At 42.6% G+C, this 22,307-nt stretch overlaps 1 protein-coding gene across 1 annotated transcript in view; it reads left to right on the forward strand.

The window, feature by feature from the left end:
* PAK5 (p21 (RAC1) activated kinase 5) overlaps positions 1 to 20,951 on the forward strand; it is a 90,420-nt gene extending 69,469 nt beyond the window's left edge. Inside the window, exons 7-10 of the mRNA XM_065400816.1 lie at positions 3,052 to 3,178; positions 15,212 to 15,337; positions 19,946 to 20,080; positions 20,796 to 20,951. Of these exons, the coding sequence (XP_065256888.1) occupies positions 3,052 to 3,178; positions 15,212 to 15,337; positions 19,946 to 20,080; positions 20,796 to 20,951 (544 nt within the window). The remainder of the gene's footprint in view (positions 1 to 3,051; positions 3,179 to 15,211; positions 15,338 to 19,945; positions 20,081 to 20,795) is intronic.
* The last annotated feature ends 1,356 nt before the right edge of the window (positions 20,952 to 22,307 follow it).

The raw sequence follows: 22,307 nt of genomic DNA on the forward strand, positions 1-22,307 counted from the left end.
CTTCATGCCAGTATAACAGCACCAACATTAGGGGTTGTACTGGTATGCTTATTTCAGTAAAAAAATCACACCCCCTAATCAACATAATTAAACAGATACCAACGTTTACATGGAGCTACTGACTTTATGCCTTTCTTCCAACTTGCCTTCTGAAGGGACAGATTTGATTTTGTGTAACATATTCCCTCTGTTTGCCGCCCACCCTTTTTCCAGCACTCAGAAAGAAGGTAGGCAGGAGAAAAGTGTTTTACATTTAACCAGTAAAATGGCTTTCTCCTTGAATCGAGACCACACAACTAGCGCATCTATGTGGAGGAAATTTAGCTATGAGCAAAGAAGAGGACTCCCAGTTTAGCAACGAATATCAATTCGGTCACAAAAATTATCTAACAATTTAGTGACATGTTCAGGTCACGGCTAAATAGGAATTGTAAAATAGATACTTCTTTTTTAAGTGCTGCCTCAATTGACATGCAAAAAAATCACAGCCATTGTAAGTCATTTGTTAACGACGCTGCCCCAAAACTTCAAAACCACTCTGCCAAATTCCTTTGACAGGAATGTAATGGCAAACAGATGTTTACAGAAAACCGCTACTTAAGAGCTGTCATCGTTTTTTTGCAACCACAAGAGTCATTCCTTAAGCTTTTTTACTTTTTCTGACCTTCCCTCAACAATTTTGCTGAAATGCTGTAACATTTACATAGCAGCGTGAAAGCAGAAGTCTCCTTGGTGGGGTTTTTTTATATTAATGTAATAGAGGGAGCTTTGGCCAGCAAGACAGGAATCATGCTCTTTATTGGTTCATCTAGAACAGAAGGCGAGTGGTGAGTCACAACTGAAATATGGATTGTTTCTACATCTCTCATTGAATGACCGCTACGGGATGTTCTGTGGATGAAGGCCGCTGTGACAGAGCACACAACAGAATGGCTTACAGTTCATTAACTCCCTTCAATTTCGTTGTTATAAAGATGGTATAGCAATGTGACAGGCTTCTTTTTCCATGAATATTTTTTTGTAAATGATGACTGGATAAGTATATCTTATCATATAATTTATGAGGTGCTTCTTGAAATATCATTTTAAATGTTTATTTGTAATGTACATAAGAGCAAAGGAAATAACCCTAAATGATTGCACACAGGATGTGAATCCACACATTTGCTCTGAAATCCAAGAATCATTTCCCTTGTTCATTCTCTTTCATGATTCCATCCCAATTGTGATTTGTCCTTCTTGGCAACTGGTGGACTTACTGTATATCAAAGAACTTCAGTTTCTTCAGAATGGGGAATTGACTAACTAAATACATTACATTGTGCTATACATTATATGTATTTAATGCCGCACACCTACTTCGTTTTCAAAATTTTTCCTTGTGCTTAAACTTCCAAAAAGTATAGCGGCTCCATTTTTTAAAGAAACAAAAGTGCAGTGCTGTCCTGGTAAGTGACTATCAAAGTGGCATCAAAGCATTCCCTGTGTGTTATCTGTCAGTGATTTGCAGATAAAATTTACCTTATTTACAAGTAAGAAGGTTCCCAGCCCTGCTAACTCAACACCTGACTATTTCCTTCTCACGCATTATCACCAGTAACAAACGACCCGTTGGTCAAATTAGGCCCTCAGTTACACCTGTGCAGCCCCATTATCTTCATACCCTCCAGCATGCTCTCCGTGATACCTCTGTAGCCTCACTGGCAAAAATGGATTTGCACAGATGTAACTGATTGGAACTGAGTAAAAAATGTAGTAAAAGTTGAGAGTGTCCAGAAAAGAAGACAAGCCAGTTGACTTTCTTCTCTGTGTTGACTCTGCAAGACTAAGAGTTGCAAAAAGAGATAAAATTTTACTTCTGCTATTGAAGTCCAGAGAGATGACTTGGACATTGCGCAGGGAGCAGTCTGTTCAGCAGGGAGGTGTCATTTTTGCACCGTCACTTTTCAGAACAGAAGCACACTTTAAAGGCAGAATGAAGGCTCTGCTTCTCAAGATTATTTCCACGTCTCAGTATTTTATTTGTTGCAAGACAGGGGTTCCTGGTCATTAGGGACTGGTGGTGCTTAGCCCCACCAATATTATCCCACTCTCAGTCAGACTATATACACTCTCTGTAATGTAGTTACTGTTCTTCAGAGTGAAATACCACCTGCGGTCTCAAGTGGTACTGGAGCTTCTTTAGGCAGCTGTGGCTGCAGTACTGCCTACTGCCACTGGGGCCATCTGGGAGGGCTGAAACTCCTCCAGCTTTCAGAGGTCCTAGCAGCTCCAGGACATCTGGGGCAGAGTTAAGGTTGTTGTGCGTGATCTGTAGTGCATAGTAGTTGAGTTGGTAAGGTGCAGGCCTGTGGTTGGAGGAGCAGTGGGTATGTACTGTTAGGTAGTTTAGCTTTTCATCTCTGTGCTGTTGTGATTTTTGTGTCATGTAGAGCAACCTGAACTGTTTCACAACAAAGTTATTAGTCTATTAACATGAAAACAAAGTTTCTGATCCAGTGGCAGTTAACTACATAGAGTCCTGTGCAGCTGGAGACCAACACAGAGTGACCAATGGCTCTTGAGGGACAGGGTATGAGATTGTTCTTCAGGCCTCATAATCCCTCCTTCTCTCCAAGAGTGACATCATCATTTAGGAGCTGACCCAGAGGAAAAAACTTCCAACTCAGGCCACCATGTCACATTGGCTGGAGTTCAGTGGAAAGAGTTCAGTGTGATTCCCCTATTATAATTCCAGTGAGCCTAGTTTCTAGATATGGCTGTCTAGCTGGACACAGTCTGTAACTTTGACCTTGGCAAGGACAGAAAGTGATGAACAGTCCTGAGAGGGAAGGACGTCTTAGAATGAGAAGCAGATGGGGCGGCAAATTTGGGCTCGATCAGTTCCTTTGAGAGACTTGGCTGCTGTCTACCACTGCTGAATATTGACTTGAATGGGGCTGTGCCAGCTTACATCAGCAAAGGTTCTGGCCCATTGTCCTTATCTGTTTCTTCCGTAGTTTATTCTTCCTCTTTTTTATACGTCTTCACTCCTTGCCTTCTTGCCTTTAGAATGAATGAAGAGCAGATAGCTACAGTTTGTCTGTCTGTACTGAGAGCGCTGTCCTACCTGCACAATCAAGGGGTTATTCACCGCGATATAAAAAGTGACTCTATACTTCTCACGAGCGATGGAAGGGTGAGCGTTTAACATTTTCACTCCTACTGTATCTTTAACTGTGACAATCCGAACGTTCAATGTAACTATCCTATAACCAATTTAATGAAAATCCTATGGAGTGTTGCAGACATCAGCTGTTGAAAGCATGATATACTAATCTTGGCTCCACCTGCTATAGAAGGTCCATGCCTCACAGCTCTTCCCACAAAGGAATGCAGGAATTGCCAGACCATATCTGAACAATAGTCCTTCTAGTCCAGGATCCTGTCTCCAACAGTAGCCAATTCACCTCTACCCCGATATAACGCGACCCGATATAACACGAATTAGGATAGAACGCGGTAAAGCAGCGCTCTGGGCGGGCGGGGCTGCGCACTCCGGCGGATCAAAGCAAGTTCGATATAACGCGATTTCACCTATAAGACGGTAAGGTTTTTTGGCTCCCGAGGACAGCGTTATATCGGGGTAGAGGTGTACCAGACTGAGACAATGTAAGTCATTGCAGCCTATAAAGGGTTAATAGATTTCTTCCCATCATGTGGCTTCTCAGGGGTGGAATACATAAGGCAGAGGAAGCTGGATGAAAGGCCTCACTTGAGAAGGAGGTGTCCTCTTTCTCCTGGCTGGCTGAGGCAGGAAAAACCACGGAGGATTGTTACCAGCATTTTCAGTTGACTTGTTTTGTTTGTGACCATTATTTATGAACAATAAACAAAGCCAAGAGGAAAGGGCCATAAAAAGGACTTGGGCATAGAATCTGATTCCCTTCCCTGGCTGGTGAAACAACTCACTAGCTTACACAGATGTTTTAGAGGAAGATCTAAAATCCCCATTGTATAGCACTGAGCTGTGACAGAGTGCTATTGTGCACTAGTAGCCTACTGATGCACATGCTGGAGTAGCATGTTGCTGTTAGCGTGTGGATCATTCATTTTACATTTCACTTTTATTTTTTATAAAACCTTCTTAAAAAGCAGTTGCATGGAGCATTATAGAGATATCCTTCCACTACAAAAAGTAGTTCCTAGTAAAAGGTGTAGGTGAAATTATATGTTTATTTGCAATATATGATTCAGTCACTTGATGTCTGTGTGCAATGTAGAGAGTTCCAGGCAGAGTAAACATGGTAAACATGGGAGACAAAGCTGGAACTCAAACTCTGTGGAAGCCAGATTGAATGTGTCAGTAGTTAGTACTCTAGTTCTTTTCTTTAATAAACACCTCCCAAATAAGACGGTCTGGAACTTGATACACAGTTGTAACAGAAAAGTATAGCCAAATACAAACTGTGTACAGAACTGTTTCAGAAAACTGGTTAGTGGAGCTGAACGCAGTTCATTCTTAGCTGCACTTGCAGTTAACCCACTGGTTCAGCTGCACCTGTGACTGATACCCACTGTCAACAACAGGTAACTTTGCTAGTCTAGACGAGGCCTGTGGCAGGGATCACTGGGCCCAGAGAAGGATTTAATGCTGTTCTGTGAAGCAGTAACCAAACCCTGTTTTTCAGCTGTACTAAGGTCAATTTGGAGGTGTCAAGGTGCCACACAGAATGGCTGCTGTCTGCCCCTTCCCTTACCTAACTGGCTACCCCCTTCCTACTCTTTTCCGAGCAGCCGGACTGACATGCCATTTGGTGGAAGGGGTAGCTGTGGGAGTCGGACATTCCTCGCAACCCCTTCTCCCCCTCACATGGCTCCTCCACATCACTGTGACGCAATGTCTGTGGCTTTCGTTTATTAACCATGCCTCCGGGAGGGAACTATTCAGTCCACATATAAAATATTAAGGATTCTTCAGGATAAAATGTAAGCTATTGATATTGTACTGGGCTACTGGCACAGAGCTTATCCTGTGCTACAAATTCCAGGCAGAGCAATATATCCGACTTACTCTTTGTATTACAGGAGTGCTTAGGGGCCCCATGCAGCATAATGCATCCACATGGTGCTAGGTGCTGGATGTGCACATAATAAGAGAGTCCCTGCCCTGCAGACCGTACAGTCTAAATAGACAAGACAGACAGACGGTGGGGCAAAGGGAGAATTATCATTTTACAGATGCCCAAGATGGTACAGGAAGCCTGTGGCAGAGCAGGGACTTGAACCTAAGTCTTTGGACTCCAAAGGTGAATTCCTGGCTCCATTGAAAGCCATAGCAGAACTCCATTGACTTCAGTGGAGCCAGGATTTCACCCTTAGGGCTTGTCTACACTACCCGCCAGATCGGTGGGCAGCGATCGATCCAGCGGAAGTCGATTTATTGCCTCTAGTATAGACGCAACAAATCGTCCGCTGAGCGCTCTCCCGTCGACTCTGGTACTCCACCAGAACGAGAAGCTCAAGCGGAGTCGACGGGAGAGCGTCAGCTGTCGACTTACTGCAGTGAAGACACCGCGGTAAGGAGATCTACGTACGTCGACTTCAGTGACACTATTCACGTAGCTGAAGTTGCGTATCTCAGGGTACGTCTATACTTACCTCCAGGTTCGGCGGTAAGCAATCGATCTTCTGGGATCGATTTATCGCGTCTTGTCTAGTGCTCTCCGTCGACGCCGGTACTCCTGCTCCACGAGAGGAGTACGCGGAGTCGACGGGGGAGCCTGCCTGCCGCGTGTGGACCCGCGGTAAGTACCTTGTAGTTCGAACTAAGGTACTTCAACTTCAGCTACGTTATTCACGTAGCTGAAGTTGTGTATCTTAGTTCGAACTGGGGGGTTAGTGTGGACCAGCCCTTAGATTGAGCCCGCACGGTAGTGTAGACAAGTCCTCAGTCTGGCACTTTAATCACAAGAGCTTTCTTCCTGATTTGGTTCCTTTTATTGTCTTCACCTACCAAGAGGTATATTCTTCCCTTTGTAGGCACAGGTCACTCCCATCAGAATTAAATGTGCCTGCATCAGGGAAGAAAATTCCATACATGTGAAAGTTGTTCAGTCTCGTCTATAATAGTGTTGCTGAAATACCATCTGATCTGCTTCCAGGACCTGCACACAATGCCTCATTATGCTCATTACTCTAGTACTTATTATCTGCAATGCAGATTTCTTCATGGCTATGTTGTGCCATTATCTTTTTTTAGAAAATCGTCTTTTTTTTCTGTACTCGGATGAGCAATAGATATGCAAAAACTGTTACACGCCTACAAAAGAGCTTCCAAACTATGCACTATTTCATCTCTTCTCCATGCTGTAAACTGAAAAATATGTTTGGCTTGGACAACTTGGATATTATTTGCTTTGTTTTGTAAATCCCTACAATTTATTTCTGCATTCTGGTTTTATAAAAAAACAACTGCCCTCAAGAAAAAATAGCATCTCCATTGAGGCCAAAAGAAAACAAATCAGCACTGATAATAAAATGCTGGTCTACACAATGCATCAATTTATTGAGCTTCCTCTTTAACTCTTCATATAGCTGTTCAGGTTCATTCCTTAACCACAAACTGCAGACCGACATGGTAGGCGAGTGGCAGACACCCCCAAGTCGGTCGACTTAATGTACCCTCTCTACACACGTACACACATCGTACGTCATTTGAAAGTGTATTATGTCTACTTTAAGAGAAGGTATGATGTGGAGCTGTCAAGTGGTGCCATTATCATAGAAATGGGGATAAACAGTGATACCATCAACACGTTAAAATGACCGCTTTGAAATATTTGCATTCAGTTTTATGACTCTTAAGTATTATCTCAAGACATAAAAATGGAGTTTGTTGTGAGCCCAAAGCATCACAACAACAATCTAAAACAAAATCTAATATTAAATTCATACAGATATCATTGAAATGAAATAGCACTGGTGACATTTCTAGTCCACATCATTATCATCATCATGTTCATCATTATGATCACTGTCGAGAGTGCGTGGGTTACCACAGTCTTCATTGCCTTGGCATGTACACAGTTGACTGCAGGGAAATTGTTCTGACTACAGACGCATTTGATTGTGCAGCAGTCCCTATTGATCCAGGCACAAATAAGGTTTTGTGGAAACACAGTTGCCATTGGGCCCTTGAAGACTACAGGAAGTTGTTCATCATCCACATTTTTCCATCCATGTTGCTATGGTGATCCAATATCTGGTTTCCCTATGTGCGAAGATATCCTGATTTTTGTTTGCCAAGATACTCTTTTGACCTGCTCTTCAACATTGTCCTGACATGGTGAGAGTTTGGCTGGTGGCTTGTCCTTCTTGATGGCTAGATTGAGGCAAAAGCAATTCAGGTCTCTGTGATCTCCTTTTCTTTCTCATTGTGGTCATACGGCATTGCTACCAACTTTCTTGCTGGAGAAATTGCGGCTTGTCTGTCACTCTGTCCCAGTTTGGCCAGATCTCTGAAGTGGTAAGCTCCCTTTGTTTTGACAACATTAAGCCGAGTTTTTCCCAATGCCAAATAGGGTTGACACAGAGTCACATCCTGTTAATGTGCATATAGCAGGAAGTATGTTGCAGACGTCAGGAGTGAGTGCATCACAAATTGCATGCACAGGCATGAATCATCGCTTGACAACTGTACTGGTAATGGTGTCTGTGTCAATCCACATGTTATCTATATGTTCCATATTTGAAAAGTCGTGAACAGCCAGGATCAAAACATCTGTATCAGGTGACCAAACTACTATCGTTCTTTGACATCAAGAGATCCAAAAAGCCATACTGGCACATAGAGCACATATAAGTGACTTCTTTCCCATGCTTTAGTGATATTTCTTATAATGCTGGACTGTCTGCAGACTGTTCTTGAAATACCACTCTAGCCACTGAATGAAAGAATTCTTTTCCATCAGTGGCCTCTTGCACTGATGTCTGTACTATTATCTTCTTCATGGATGAGCTTTCCACCAGCATGAAGTTGTACACAGCCATTTGGAATGTACACACCTCCCTGGAGTCTTTCGACTTCCGTTTTTGCAGCACTAGCGATGAGCTACCTCTGCTCATCGTAACCAATGCAGAATCTATGAAGCTGTAGAGTATGTCAATTAAACTCATCGTGTAGCTATGCAGGAAGGCTTTTGTGCAGTGGTGTGATAATTTTGGAATTGTTATATGCTATGCACTCTGCAGTTGAGAGGCAACTTCTTTGAATGTCTTCTGAAGGATGATACTCATTGATGGCTGAATAATATGCCTCCTTATCTATCAAGCAAAGGACAAACTACTGCACCAATAGAGGCACCAAAGTAGCTGACATCTGTAAACTACAGTCACGTGGCTTTAGATAACATTCAGAGGCTTTCATTTTGGCTATTTCAGATCAAAGGATTGAAGCAGCATTAAGCTGTTCATCGGGCTCACTCTCCAGATGAATATACTCAAAATGTTTGGATGACTTAAATTCCTGCTTCAGATTACTAGCAGCTTGGATAGCATCTGCTAATGTTATCGTGTTGTGTAGAACATGGTAGACTAGCCTTGCAGAACCACGGTGCTTTTTCTAATCTTGCCTATAATTCACTACTGGAATAGCTCTCAGTTTCTACACCTGAGGGAAGTAGGGCTTTATATCTTTGTAGCAGCGTGGATAGGGGAAGAGTCTTCTTTTTGTACATAAAATCATGGACGAGAGAGAAGATCAGCTGATCAAATGCACTGTCATACGGTGACTGTATTGTTGCAGTGTAACTAGATGGGTTTGCTTTAAGTTTTGTTTTAGTCAAGTAGGAAGAAAGGCACGTTGGGTGGTAAACGGCATCCTTAGCAATCAAATCTTCCACAGATATTCTGCGCAATGTGTCATCATCTCCTCTTTGAAGTGCTGCCTCCCTTCGATTGGTGGCTGTCACAAGTGTTTTTATTTGATGAAGTTTCTTGTATTTCTTGTGTGTGTGTTCTCAATTGAACACTGGAACAGGATCAATCACTGAAGGACGTGCTTGCACTGGTGGCTATAGAAGCAGGTGAATATGATGCTCTCTGATCAGATTAAGAGTCTGTCTTTTTTTCCTGTGTTCAATACAGCTCTGACGTGCCAAATTTGACTTGCTGATGTATTTATGAAAGCAACCCACGTGATAGAAAACTCATCCAGTAGCCATTGCTCCTGACTTCTGCTGCCAGCATCACAGAATTCTGTCTAGCACCAGTGGCTTTTGGCAGTTTTGCATTCTTTTGATTTGCTGGGCAAATAACACGTTTCAAAGTTGGTGAACAGTCTTTTTCTCTTTGATGTAAGCTTTAGAGGACTTATATCCTCTATGTTTTCATATATTGTAACTTCCCTGTAGAGGTAAAATTCGCAAAGTATGTTGTTAGCATTATCACCACCGCTACCACCATTTTGTACACATATACAGACTTGTGCTAATTTAGATATTAATTAATTAATATATGGAGATATACCTATCTCATAGAACTGGAAGGGACCCTGAAAGGTCATTGAGTCCAGCTCCCTGTCTTCACTAGTAGAACCAAGGACTGATTTTTGCCCCAGATTCCTAAGTGGCCCCTTCAAGGATTGAACTCACAACACTGGGTTTAGCAGGCCAATGCTCAAGCCACTGAGCTCTCCCTCTCCCCAAACTATATGTTAATATCAAAATTGCCATTTTGGTTTAGTGAGCACCTTGACTGAAGCCCAGTGAGAAGTTGTGTATTGTCATCTCTAACACTAATACTGTGCATAAGTGTCACCTTCAGCGTGAGACTGATCTGGTCATCACATTTCAATTGAAAAACATAGAAGATTATTATAATCACTTGTGAGGTACTTTGACCATTAAGAATATGCAATGTCGAAGCATTTCATGTTAATATGTTGCAAAATGTTGATATTTCCCATCTTTGCCACATACTAAGCAGCTTCATCATTTTAAAAAAAAAATACCGGCCCTACAAAACCAATACAAATCTTTGAATAGATTGTCCTGTGGTAGCTTTGACCAATAAACACAAACTTATGGTGTAGAAATTAACTTAAACTGTAAAAACTGAAGTCAGTCATGCTACTGTGTTTCTGGTACTGCAATAAATGACAGTTTCTCTTTTTGGGTAGTATTGTTTCACCTTGCCTACGGGCTCCTGGTACCACTTGACAGATCCACATCAGATCTCAATGTAAAGCAAAGATAAAAACAGCTTTTCAAATGACATACAGTGTGGGTATGTGTAGGGTGGGTATATTCAACTCCAAAAATACAGCCCTTTTTGGAGAATTGCCTCGTGCCAACAGTGAACGCTAATAGAGTAATGTGCAAAGTTTTCCATCTCTGACATGCAAGGCAAAAGGTCAGTCCTGGAAATGCAGTTATACGGTACTATGGGTAGCAGTAGACATTATCTGAATGCAGAACAGCTTCCAATAAAATTGGGTTCTACCATAAATAAATGAAAACAACCTGCTTATTTAGCTTTAAGGACTCAATCTTACTAACAGGAGTATTCAATAAGCAGTTTTATTTTCATGGAAGCAGCATCTCTTATAAACAGAGGCAATATAAATCCAAGTGTTTAATATTGAACAGCACATGTATGCGCGCACACACACAAACATGCACATTTTATCTCTTCATAAATTTTCAGCCATGCATTTTTGAAAACAGACCGTTACTGCTAAATGTTGTATAAACAGAAAGCTGATTTACAGATGTGTCAGCTATAGGGCAGCAATTTGAGACCTTCACTAGAAAAAAGCCCCAGGAGTGCGGAGGGTAGTGAGAAGACTTTGTAGCCTTCAGCCCTCTTAGAAAATCCCTGGAGATGAGGCTGAGGGTGTAGCCAAAGAAGGCAAATTTGGACATAGCCAGAGGGCAGAACGTAGCCACAGGACCCCCCAATCCAGCCACAAAACTACCCATCTGCAGGAGTGGGAGAAAGCAATGAATGAATGCCAGTGTAGCCATATTTGAGCTGTCATCCCAGCTTTCTTCCTGGCTCAGCCAGTGGAGGACAACATGCTGTTAGAGGCAGGTAAGCAGTTAAGGAGCCATAGTTCCCAGGGAGTGGGAGAATGGGGCATGTCAAGGACATTTTCTTACATGCTACATTCTCGAGCCAGGCTTTTGGAGAGGATGTCCAACCAAGTACTCCTCAGAGCTCAAGTAGAGAGATTCCTGCAGGTGTTCGGTAGCTTGATGATGCCACTTACATTCATATAGGCCTATTTTGGCCTAGATTTCAATGAGTTTCCTCCTTTCCACGTGCATGCTTTGGTGAGATGGCTTCTCCCATAGAGGCTATTTATCCATTTGTGATGTTCCCCTGGTGTTATCTGGACTGGTGATCAGCTAGGTCACTCCAATCCTTGACTCTGGGAGCCAGCCTGCTCCTGCTCTGCTGTGAGAACCCCCACTCCTGGGCTGTTCACGCACAGCCTCTAGCATGTAAGCTGCTCTTGGACTGTGCAACCGAAACTAGCCAATATCTCCGGTCCCAGACACAACCCTAGGAACCGCTGTCTTACAGTGTCCAGTTATGCCCACTGTACACTGCAAACTTATATGAGTTCGTCAATTTAACAAAGAAATTTATATATACCAGGCTTGTTATCCCAAGGGGAGTCTCTGACATGCTTCAAGCCAAACACACTGCTTCAGGTAAAATAAACAAACAGATTTATTAACTACAACGATAGATTTTAAGTGATTATAAGTCAAAGCACAACAAGTCAGATTTGGTCAAATGAAATAAAAGCAAAATGCATTCTAAGCATCTTAACACTTTCAGTGCCCTTACCAACTTAGATGCTTCTCACCACAGGCTGGCTGGTTGCTTTTCAGCCAGGCTCTCCCCTTTGATCAGCGCTTCAGCCGCTTGGTGTGGTGTCTGTAGATGTAGGGGGAAGAGAGAGGAAGAGCATGGCAAACGTCTCTCCCCTTTATCATGTTATTTCTTCCCTCTTGGCTTTGCCCCCCCCCCCCTTCAGGGTCAGGTGAGCATTACCTCATCGCAGTCCCAAACTGACCAAGGGATGGTGGGTGACTCATTTGAGAGTCCAACAGATCCTTTGTTGCTGCCTAGGCCAGTTTCCTTTGTTCCCATGAGGCTGGGCTGGGTTTGTTCCATACATGCCCTGATGAGGTGTGAACTGCCCCTCTGCTCCCAGAGAGTTTAGCCTGGGCTTGTTTTAAGCCATAAGGACACAGTTTCAGCCTCATAACTATATACATGAAATTACAACCTATAACATTACTATAACAACAATGCTCAGTGCATCATGAGCCTTCCGAAGACACCCGACATGACAAACTTTGCATTGGATACCACACAATCATATCATAAGGATGAACATGGGGGTGCAGGGTATTCCCTCAAGGTACAGAACGTTACACCATTGCAGTGTAAATTACCTTTAAGAGCACTTTACACAAGTATAGAGGAGGGGGGAAAGGCCCTGTCTTGACAGGCAACAAAGGCATGGTTTTCAATCACGTTAGCTCAGTTGCGTTAGTTTGACATGCTTGAAAAGCTTGTTAAGACTCAGGCTAACAAATCTGAAGGCATCTCAGCTGGCCATGTTGTTGTCTGGCCTCCTTCTTAAGAAGATTTTGCATTTAAGTTAAGCTAATGTTCTTGAGTTAATAAGACTGAAAACCACACACTTCTTTTGACCATCAAGACATGGCCAGATGGAGCCTTATGTCAGGGTTGCCTCAAAAGTTATGCTTCAATACCATTAAATGTGCAGGTGACTTGCCTTTCAGGATATGTTGCTCCCAATGGAAGTGCTGTTTTCATTATTATTGTCCTAGAATACCACCATGGTAGCATGTGGGTTTTCCACAGTGAACTTAATCAAAACAATCCCACATGCACATGGGTGCAGCAAAACCCACTCCAGGACTGAGTGAATGGCCTAAGTGTAGATGCATTTCAACCTCCTCAGGGCTGTTCTCCACCAGCTTGTGGGAGAACAACATATTTGTGCATGGAGTCACAATGAGCACTCAATAGTAAATGGAGGCAGCACAAGTGGAGAACTAGACTACCACTATTCTGTGTAATCAGATCTAAATTTCAAACCAAATATACAACACTACCTAGGCATTAGGATTTTTACTTGAATTTAAAATCAGGCCTGCCTAACAGCCTCATACTGGTTATGTGAGTGGCATTTTAATGTATATTAAAACAAAGACACAACTAGAGTTGTCCAGAAAATGACGATACCATTTCACAACTTCTGAGGTTTCTAAATTTGGTTTTTGTTCCACATTGGAATGAAACCGAAACCTTTGGAAGGTTTCCTCAAAGTACAACTTGGTCATAACATCCATTTTCAGATCAGGTTTTTCCATCTCGCTCTCATGCTCTCTCTCCCTTTAGAAAGTCGACCTTTCACCTGAGAAATCATCCTGTTGAAACTTCCATGGGTATAAGGTTTCATGAAACATTTCAGTTCTGACACGACAACATTTTTCAATGAAAAATCATTTAGTTGAAAAGTTTCCAATGAGCTGTATAAACTCATGGAATGTGTAAGGCTATGCAAGGGCACAGTTAAACATGAGACTGGAGTTTTCAAAGGAACCTACAGGACTTCCAGTGGATTTTGGCACCCAACTCCTTGAGGTTCATTGGGCACATGGGTAAGATTCAGGGACGCTAAGAAAAAGAGGAACCCTGGCACAACACAAAAGAAAATGATCAGAATGCCTTTAGACAGTCACAGCAGCAGCAATGCTTCAGACCATGAGGCGAGACACTGACTGTTGGGGCAACCACATGTTGGTGGTGGACAACCAAATCTGAAATCTACGCTGACTGTGGAAAAGTGATGTGGAAAGTAAATTTCCCAGCCTGGCCTCAGGTGTAATTTTAAATGTCTTTCAGTATTACCAAGTAGTTGTTTGGGTATTGTGATAGTCAATGAGTTGATATTGACTTAATGTAAGAGCCCAACTAGTTTATAGCAGTGGTTCTCAAACTTCTTTGATTGCGTACCCCTTCTTTGTATCCGTAGTCGCTTACGTCCCCCACCCCCGCAAGTACATATACCACCACCCAGTTCTGAGGGCAGAGTGGAGAGCAGTGACTGCTGGCCAGGCGCCCAGCTCTGAAGGCAGCACACTGCCAGCAGCAGCACAGAGATAAGGGTGACAATGTGAAAAGTGATGTTCAATATCGCTTTTCACAGCAGACTTAGCGCCCCATTGCCGCCCTTACTTCCTTCTGCGCTGATAGCCGGAGCGCCGCTGCAGGAGTTGCGGGGGGAGTGCCTGAGCCCAAGTGGCGGGGCTCTGGTTGTCAGCTCTGGGGTGGCGGGGCTCTAGCTGTCCCCTTTATCCCTGCCTCCCGGGTGTGCACGACCCTTATACATGAGCCCCAGACACCTGGGGCTGACAGCCGGAGCTCTTAAAAAAAAAAAAAAAAGCACACAGTTCGTGCCTCCCTTGACACATTCCCGTGCCTCCCTTGGGAGGCTCCCCCCCATAATTTGAGAACCGCTGGTTTATAGTGACTGGAGAGGCATATTGACCTCAGCTTTGGGTTTTGTATACTCACTGAGATGTTTCTTTCTATTCCAATATACCACACTTCTTTAATACAGTGTAACAAGGCCATTTAGTTGTCATGATGTTGGTAAAAGAAAGTTCTATGTTCTTCACTAGGTACTTAATTGATATAAATACAACAGTGTTCCATAAATTGGCAAATTTTACAGTGTTTTTCGTAACTCAACAAGTAAATATGAGAGAACGTTGACACCGCAGGCGCTACTCTACAGATCTCTGATATTCACATCATGTCTCTGTTTCAAGTCGTGATGGCAGCTGCCATCTATATTTGGATGATTTGACCAAAAATAAGGAAATACTTTTACTCTGGGTTTTATGTGCCCCTTAGAGTAATATTTGATCAACCCTTTAAAGCATTTATCACCTCTACATCTAGGAAGTTATGTATCTATAATTGGAAGTGTCAGGCAAGCTTAATAATAGTAGTGCTACCAGCCCTGCCTATAATTCTACACTCTTTGTCCATTTCTAAGGCACAAAATCAGCTTCATTTTAAGCAGTTTATAGGTATTAATGCAATTCCAGTACAGTAATTCCATAACAGTTCCTATTCGCCATTCATGTTGTTTAATTGCATTATTTATTGTTAGATAAAATTATCGGATTTTGGGTTCTGTGCCCAAGTTTCCAAGGAAGTTCCGAAAAGGAAATCTCTTGTTGGAACACCATACTGGATGGCACCGGAGGTGATATCCAGACTGCCTTATGGAACTGAGGTAAGCATAACAAGTGCATTGTTCCCTGCTGCAGTGTCCAGCTGATGCAACCGCTTCCTCACAAAACAAGTACAATTTTAAGTGACTTCATCGCTCACTGTGTAGAGATGTATAGTTTTGATTATGTTTAATATAGTAAAAAAGCATGCACTAAATTGTAATCACTGCATGTGCAATAAAGTAGCAAAAGACGGTACCTCAAAGCAACGACATTATACAGGGACATGTCATAAAACATGAATCCCTGGGGATGCGATCAAACAGTAATAAATAGAATTTATGTTTAGAATGTTATACAATGCAGCCTCTATGTGTATTTTTAGCTTAGGTGATATAATTAAAGGGAATTGCCATAATTTTCTCATTAATGAATGCATTGTAATACTCTTTTCACTTATGCCAGGGGGCTGATTTTCAAACACAGGCATGTGCAATTACATGTAGAGCCCTGCACGGATACAAATTCATACCCGTGGATGTGGATATCCGCTGATATAAATCGGTATCCACGGAACCACAGGGCTCTCCCAGGAACTACAGTGGCAAAAGGAGCAGAACGTGGGGCCAGCCTGGCTGAACTGCCCTCAGCCCGCCCCCAGCCCCACCCCCGTCCCTTCCACGGAACTGTCTGCCTCTCCTGTCTGGGGGCATGTGCACCGCTTGAACACACTAGCATGACCATGGACAGCTGCGGGTAAGACTGGTGCCTGCCCCAGTGGGCGGGGGTGGGGATGGTACAGTTGCACCAGAGGAGCTGCGGGCGCAGGGCGCTGGCTCCTGGGAGCGGCGGCCCCACGTACTGCTCCGTTGCTGCGGTTCCCACAAGAGCCCTGCGGTTCCGCAGATACCGATTGATAGCCGTGGATATCCGCATCCGCGGGTATAAATCTGTATCCGTGCAGGGCTCTAAGTACATGTACAAAAATGCAAGCCTAACTGTGCATGCCGTATGCACGTTTAGTTACCACCCTTGCACCTGTGACTCAAGCATTGGCATGTATAAACGGCCAGTTACACATGTCCACTTGCCATTCGTGTTGTTGTTTTGGTTTGGTCATTATTTGTAGTGTGATAGCAATATGAGCCCTGGACCTAAACGAGGACCCCACTGTACTGGGCATGTTACAAACACAACAAGAAGATGGTCCCGGACTCCAAAGGACTAACACTGGGTGCAGTTAGCCAAATTGTGATCAGGGTGGGATTTTTAAAAATGCCCAGCATTGGCCTCACTCTGCTCAGTGGTAACGAGCTAAGCCAGGGTTCAGCGGTTTTGAAAATCCCACTCACATTTCACACGCATTGCAACTAATTGCATCCACTCACGCCCTACTTTCCGTTCAAAACATAAACTAGACAGTGTTTTACTCCGCTCTCCAACTTTCTTGCCATTTCTTAACAAATGGGATTTCCTGCCATAAACATCTGATGTCAGGTGCTGATCTTTCCATGCCCTTGTGCAGAATCTGAATGATTCTTCATAGGAGGGCCCATTATACCAAGCTGTAGACCAGGGGTCTCAAAGTCCTGGCCCGCGGGCCATCTGCGGCCCAAGAACCTCCCCACTGCGGCCCGCGGAGAAGAGACGCATGCAGACACATTGCTGGAATGTCTGCTGCAGGCACCGCCCCCCGCAGCTCCCATTGGCTGGGGGAGAGGGACAGAGATACTATCACTAGTCGCCAGGCAGAGTCAGCCATGGAGGCAGCGTCACTTTTTTCCACAATGAATATAAACAAGTCAAAATACCAAACACAAGTATCTGATGCCCACCTTGCTGCAATCCTGAAGGTTTGAACTGCTCAGTCACTGAGGCCAAACATCAACAAACTGGCAGAACTGAAGCGTTGCCAGGTGTCTGGCAAATACTAAAAACTCTCTGGCAGGCGAAGAGTTGTATAAAGTTGTATGACAGTTTTATTATTTCTAAGAAATTCAAAATAAAAAATACAATATAAACCTTTTCTTTTCTGAATACCATCTTCAGTGACATTATTGGCCCACTGGGAGGATTTGAGGACTGGCACTGGCCCTTAGGCAAATTGAGTGTGAGACCCCTGCTGTAGACAATTTAGGTGAAGTCAGAAGCACTTCATGGCTGACCGTGATCCTTAACTGTCCAGATTTCGGTGAAGAAGTCAGAAAATTGCAAAATGAAGTGTGCAAAAACCTCAATCTAAAGGTTCTAGGTTCATGCCTGAAGAAAATGCTGAGTTATGTAGGAGGTTTACTTGGATAGCGATAAACTCCTACAGAGGAATAATAAGGAGGTTTAGGATTAGGTCCCAAATGAAAATGAATAACCAGTACATAACACACAGAATAAAAGATAATTGTTAATGCTCTTCTGCACTGGGCTCGAATGATGGAAGGGCAGTTTCACCCATAACCTTTGCTTTGGTCTGGTCTGCAGACTTCAGCTTTGAAAATTTGTCCTTCAATTGTATATTTTATCTTCCCTGAGGAAAAAAGCAGATCCTGATTTTTGGTCCTTCAGGGCAGAAAATTTCAACAGATCCTACGTATATGCAGTTATGATTTAGCTGTGGACTTATTTTAAAGAACTTGGCAATTCTTCATGAGCCATTCTTCATGCACCATATGGCTGTTGTCTGACAAACAGGCATTTCTATGCTGGCTAGACCATGCAGTCAGACTTTCAGAGTTACAGCTCATCAGTTTTTCTGAAGAACTGATGAAAAAACCTCCCATCTGGTTGCGAGGGCTTGGGGCGGGGCAGGGGGAATAGAATCTAGTGCAAAGCTCTCAAAACATTATACGTCCACACTATCATTTGTGATCCAATGTATGAAAGAAAATAACCTGTATGTTATTTTCCCACTTGGATGCTTATGTAGAAATATTTAACAATTTTAGAAGATTTCTGATTAACCCTAATTTTTGTCTGTTACTGTGAATGAGGGAGGCTAGTTCTCTCAAATGAAGCACCACAGCAGCATGGGTTACATTTACTCTCAAAGAGGCTGCAATTCATCTCAAAGTATGGTCAACTCACCCATTAAGATGAGTAGCAGTGACAATTTCTGTGACTCAGGGAACTATTTTGAGAACTGCCAAACTGTCAGGCGAATAGACCATTCATAGCTTTTATTGGGGGACCTTCAGATGAGACTAGAAAGGAGTTGGCTGTACAGACTCACAGGTGTTATGTGATGTTATAACCCATTTGTTACTGAGTCACAGGATTTCAGAACTGGAGATCACTATGGATTTATAAAAAAAAATTATTCCTTTCTCTGAGTAATGACAGTGACTCACAGTTTCCCATCCAAAGAAGTGACTTTTAATGCTCCTTTTTTACTCCACATGATAGTAGGATTTAGCATATTTTTATTTGATTTTATATTATCTATGATAACAGCTAAGATGAAGACATAACTGATGCACACAAGCCGGGAAATGAGTCATGCTTTAAAGCTGTAAGCAAGAGGCTGTATCTACACGTAATGCAGAGTGGGACAAATTCTGTTCTATGTTAGAGCGGTGTAAAACCAGAAAAATGCCACTGTCATCTCTGTTGCTCTGGATTTACTGCATGTAACTGAGAGCCAACTCTGGCCCAATGTGTGTGTCGCTCAGTACACAAATGATATTGGGCCCGATGGTCATTGACACCAAGGGTAGGTCTAGACTCGGAGCTGGAGGTATCATCCCACAGCTCGCATAGACATATCCACACTAGCTCTCACTCAGCAAGCATGCTAAAAATGGTTGTGTAGTCACTGGCAGTGGTGAGCAGCAGCGCGGGTTAGCTATCCCAAGTACATACCCACAAGCTTCAGGTGGGTATACACTCAGCATGGCTAACCCAGGTCCCCACTCACCACTGCCCATGCTACAGTGGCTACACTACCGTTTTTAGCACGCTAGCTCAATGCGAGCTAGAGCAAGTATGTCTATACAAGCTTTGGAATCAAACCCATGTTTAGACATACCCTTTGGCCGCTTTACACTGTTCAAGCAGTGTAGAGGGGCTTTAAAATGTGCCTAAGGTATTTACTCCACTTTAAACCCCCTTTACACTGCCAGTAGCATTAATGGAAATGAGAATCAGGCCCATTATTCTTCAATACGGAGCTTAGTAGGCTTAAAATAGCTGGTTTTGTGGCAGTTAAACTATACTCGGCTCTTCAAATATTCTCATAAACATACAGTGTTCTAGATGCTCTATAGGACAGATCTTCAGCTGGTGTAAATCAGAGTTTTTCCATTGCAGTCAATGGCCCTTATCTGGATCTGACACATACTAGTGTAAATCTGGCCCATGCTGGTGGAAATCTTTATTGGCCTCAATCAACTTTGCTGATTTACACCAGCTGAGGATCTGGCCCATAATTTATTGCCAATTCCTTTCAGTCTATGCTTTTTTCTCAGTAGCAAAATGTATTAACAGTTGGTAAAAAGGTAGCAGCCATCTCAATGGAGCATCAGTTTTTAAGCAGAAGTTCCCATTAAAACAAACAGAACATACTGCATAAAAAGCAATGGTATTATAGGGCGGGGAAGACTGAACATCTCAAAATGCTCATCCTTGTATATGTGTTTGTCTATTAGTTGCACGGTTCAACAACTGTTGGTCCATTGCAGGTGGATATCTGGTCACTTGGTATCATGGTAATAGAAATGATAGATGGAGAACCACCTTATTTCAATGAGCCACCGCTCCAAGCAATGCGCAGAATCCGAGATAACTTACCCCCACGAGTGAAGGACATACATAAGGTGAGCATGCTCATGTTTATATGGAGTCATGCACATATTAAGGTCAACCAAATCCATGACCTAATCATGATGGTGTAAACTAAGGGCTAGATTGTGACTTCAGGCACATCCCTGAGCATTGGGTGGTGCATAAACTGGGTATAGTAGTAGTCTGTGGGGCTATACCAAGAGTAGATTACTACCCACTCCATCCTGTGCTGGCTTAGTTACTCTGGACACTGAATTGGGAGGGGGATGGGCTGGAATCTAAGCTCCATTCATTCGCCACCTCTGCCCACCCACCAACTCTGGGGATAGAGTAAGTGGGTGAGCAGCCCTATGTATTTCTCCACATCCAAACTCAAACTCCAAGTGGCCTGTGAAGGGGAGTCCTACTCTTTTGCATGGCCTGATAGAGTCAGCATTTGGCCCTCAGTAATAAGAAAAACTGACCAGGCTTACTGCTGTGCTAATTCATTTTATACCAAGTCATGTTAAGTGCCATGTTCTGATCTCTTGCCCCACTCACGCCACATGACTTCTTAATGTACTCATATAGGGAAGATAAGTGCCCTTTCAGTCCTATATATGTACTAACTGTAATTCCTGTCGCAATTCTGCATGCTCTTAACCTATATTTTAATTGACTTTCCAGCAAAGCTGGTTTGAAAAGCCACTCAGGCGTGGCAAGTTACTTACTTTGTCTGCTTTTCATAACGTCAATGTGATGTTGCAGGTTTCCTCAGTGCTCCGAGGGTTCTTAGATCTGATGTTGGTGAGGGAGCCCTCCCAGAGAGCAACAGCACAAGAACTATTAAGACATCCATTTTTGAAACTGGCAGGCCCTCCTTCTTGTATTGTGCCACTCATGAGGCAATACAGGCACCGTTGAATTCAGTGAATTTTCAGGCGGAGGCGTGTACAAAAGTTGGAGAAAGACTTGCCAAGGAATCCAGAGCTTGTGTGGAAACCATGGGGAAGTGCAACACTACAGAAATTTATCAGAGTCAGAACAGCTCTATGGAAATAATACAGTGTACAAAACAATGAGGTGCTCTCCTGGGTTATAAAGGACTTGCGACGTTCCTTCGCCTCTAAATCAAACAGTCATCTGTTGGCTTCTAGCACTGTCTCATGAAGCACGTTTTCCACAGGTAGTCATCTCTTAGCCTTTCAGCCATCAAAGCAGACGGACTCAATTACACATGTGGTTGTGGGGGAGGGGGCGAAAGATAATAGATTATAGCACAACCGGGATAAAACACCAGAATTTTATTGAAAAAGTAAACGATATGACACTTCTATTTAAGAAGAACACTTTTCTGGCAAAAAAAGCACTTTTTATCTCAATCATAGCAGTGTAATGTATTTTGAAATGAATTTGTAATTTTCTGTATAGTACTTTTTTGATAATTTACAGTACTTTGATGTTATGTACCCATCGTGCTAGTTGAAGTAATAAGAGGAACTTAGCAAGCATTTGAACAAAACCTTTCCTACTTTTTTATCCCTTTTGAAGACAGAAAAAAAAAAAAAACCTTTAGGAACTTAGAATGTTGGCAGATTTTCCAGGAATTTAAATAACAGACACAGAGATGGGAGCAGACAGTACTGATAAAAATGATGCTTTTCCCATCACACCACTGAAATTATAGTTTTAAAGATTTGAACATTTCTGGAATCACTAGATCGGATGAGATGATTACAGTCACACAATAGAAAGAAGTGCTTATGTTGAATGTTATAAATTATGAGTTTTTGTTTCATATCATTATTTTCAGAGCCATGTATCTTAGCACATCAAACTCACGTACATTTGTTCAAGAGATGGTTAATGAGAAAGGATCATCTACTAGCAATATGGCAGATTTTTCATTTAGTCTATACTGACCTCGTTATCACAAAATAATCCCCATTATTTATATCATGTGTCAGAAGTCAGAAATTGACTGTAGAGGTCAAGTTACCAAGCGGGTATTTTCCAAATTTCAAACAGACTGTTGTAATAATGTTATGATGTGTTTTCCATATAGAAAAAGTTGTGCTGCTGTGTAGACCTTTCTGAATGTTGATAGAACAGTTGACTACTACAATAAATTTTGTGTTGCTTGTTGGATGAACTTGCATGTTAATTGTAGGCCTAAGTAGATTTGCCTTTAAAATTTTTAGAAGTGTGTCATGATTATTTCAATTATAAATAAATTTTATTTATTAATGATTAGTTCATTTTAATTATGCATAATACAAA

Source organism: Emys orbicularis, chromosome 3 (genome assembly GCF_028017835.1).
Source record: "Emys orbicularis isolate rEmyOrb1 chromosome 3, rEmyOrb1.hap1, whole genome shotgun sequence".
Lineage (NCBI taxonomy): Eukaryota > Metazoa > Chordata > Testudines > Emydidae > Emys > Emys orbicularis.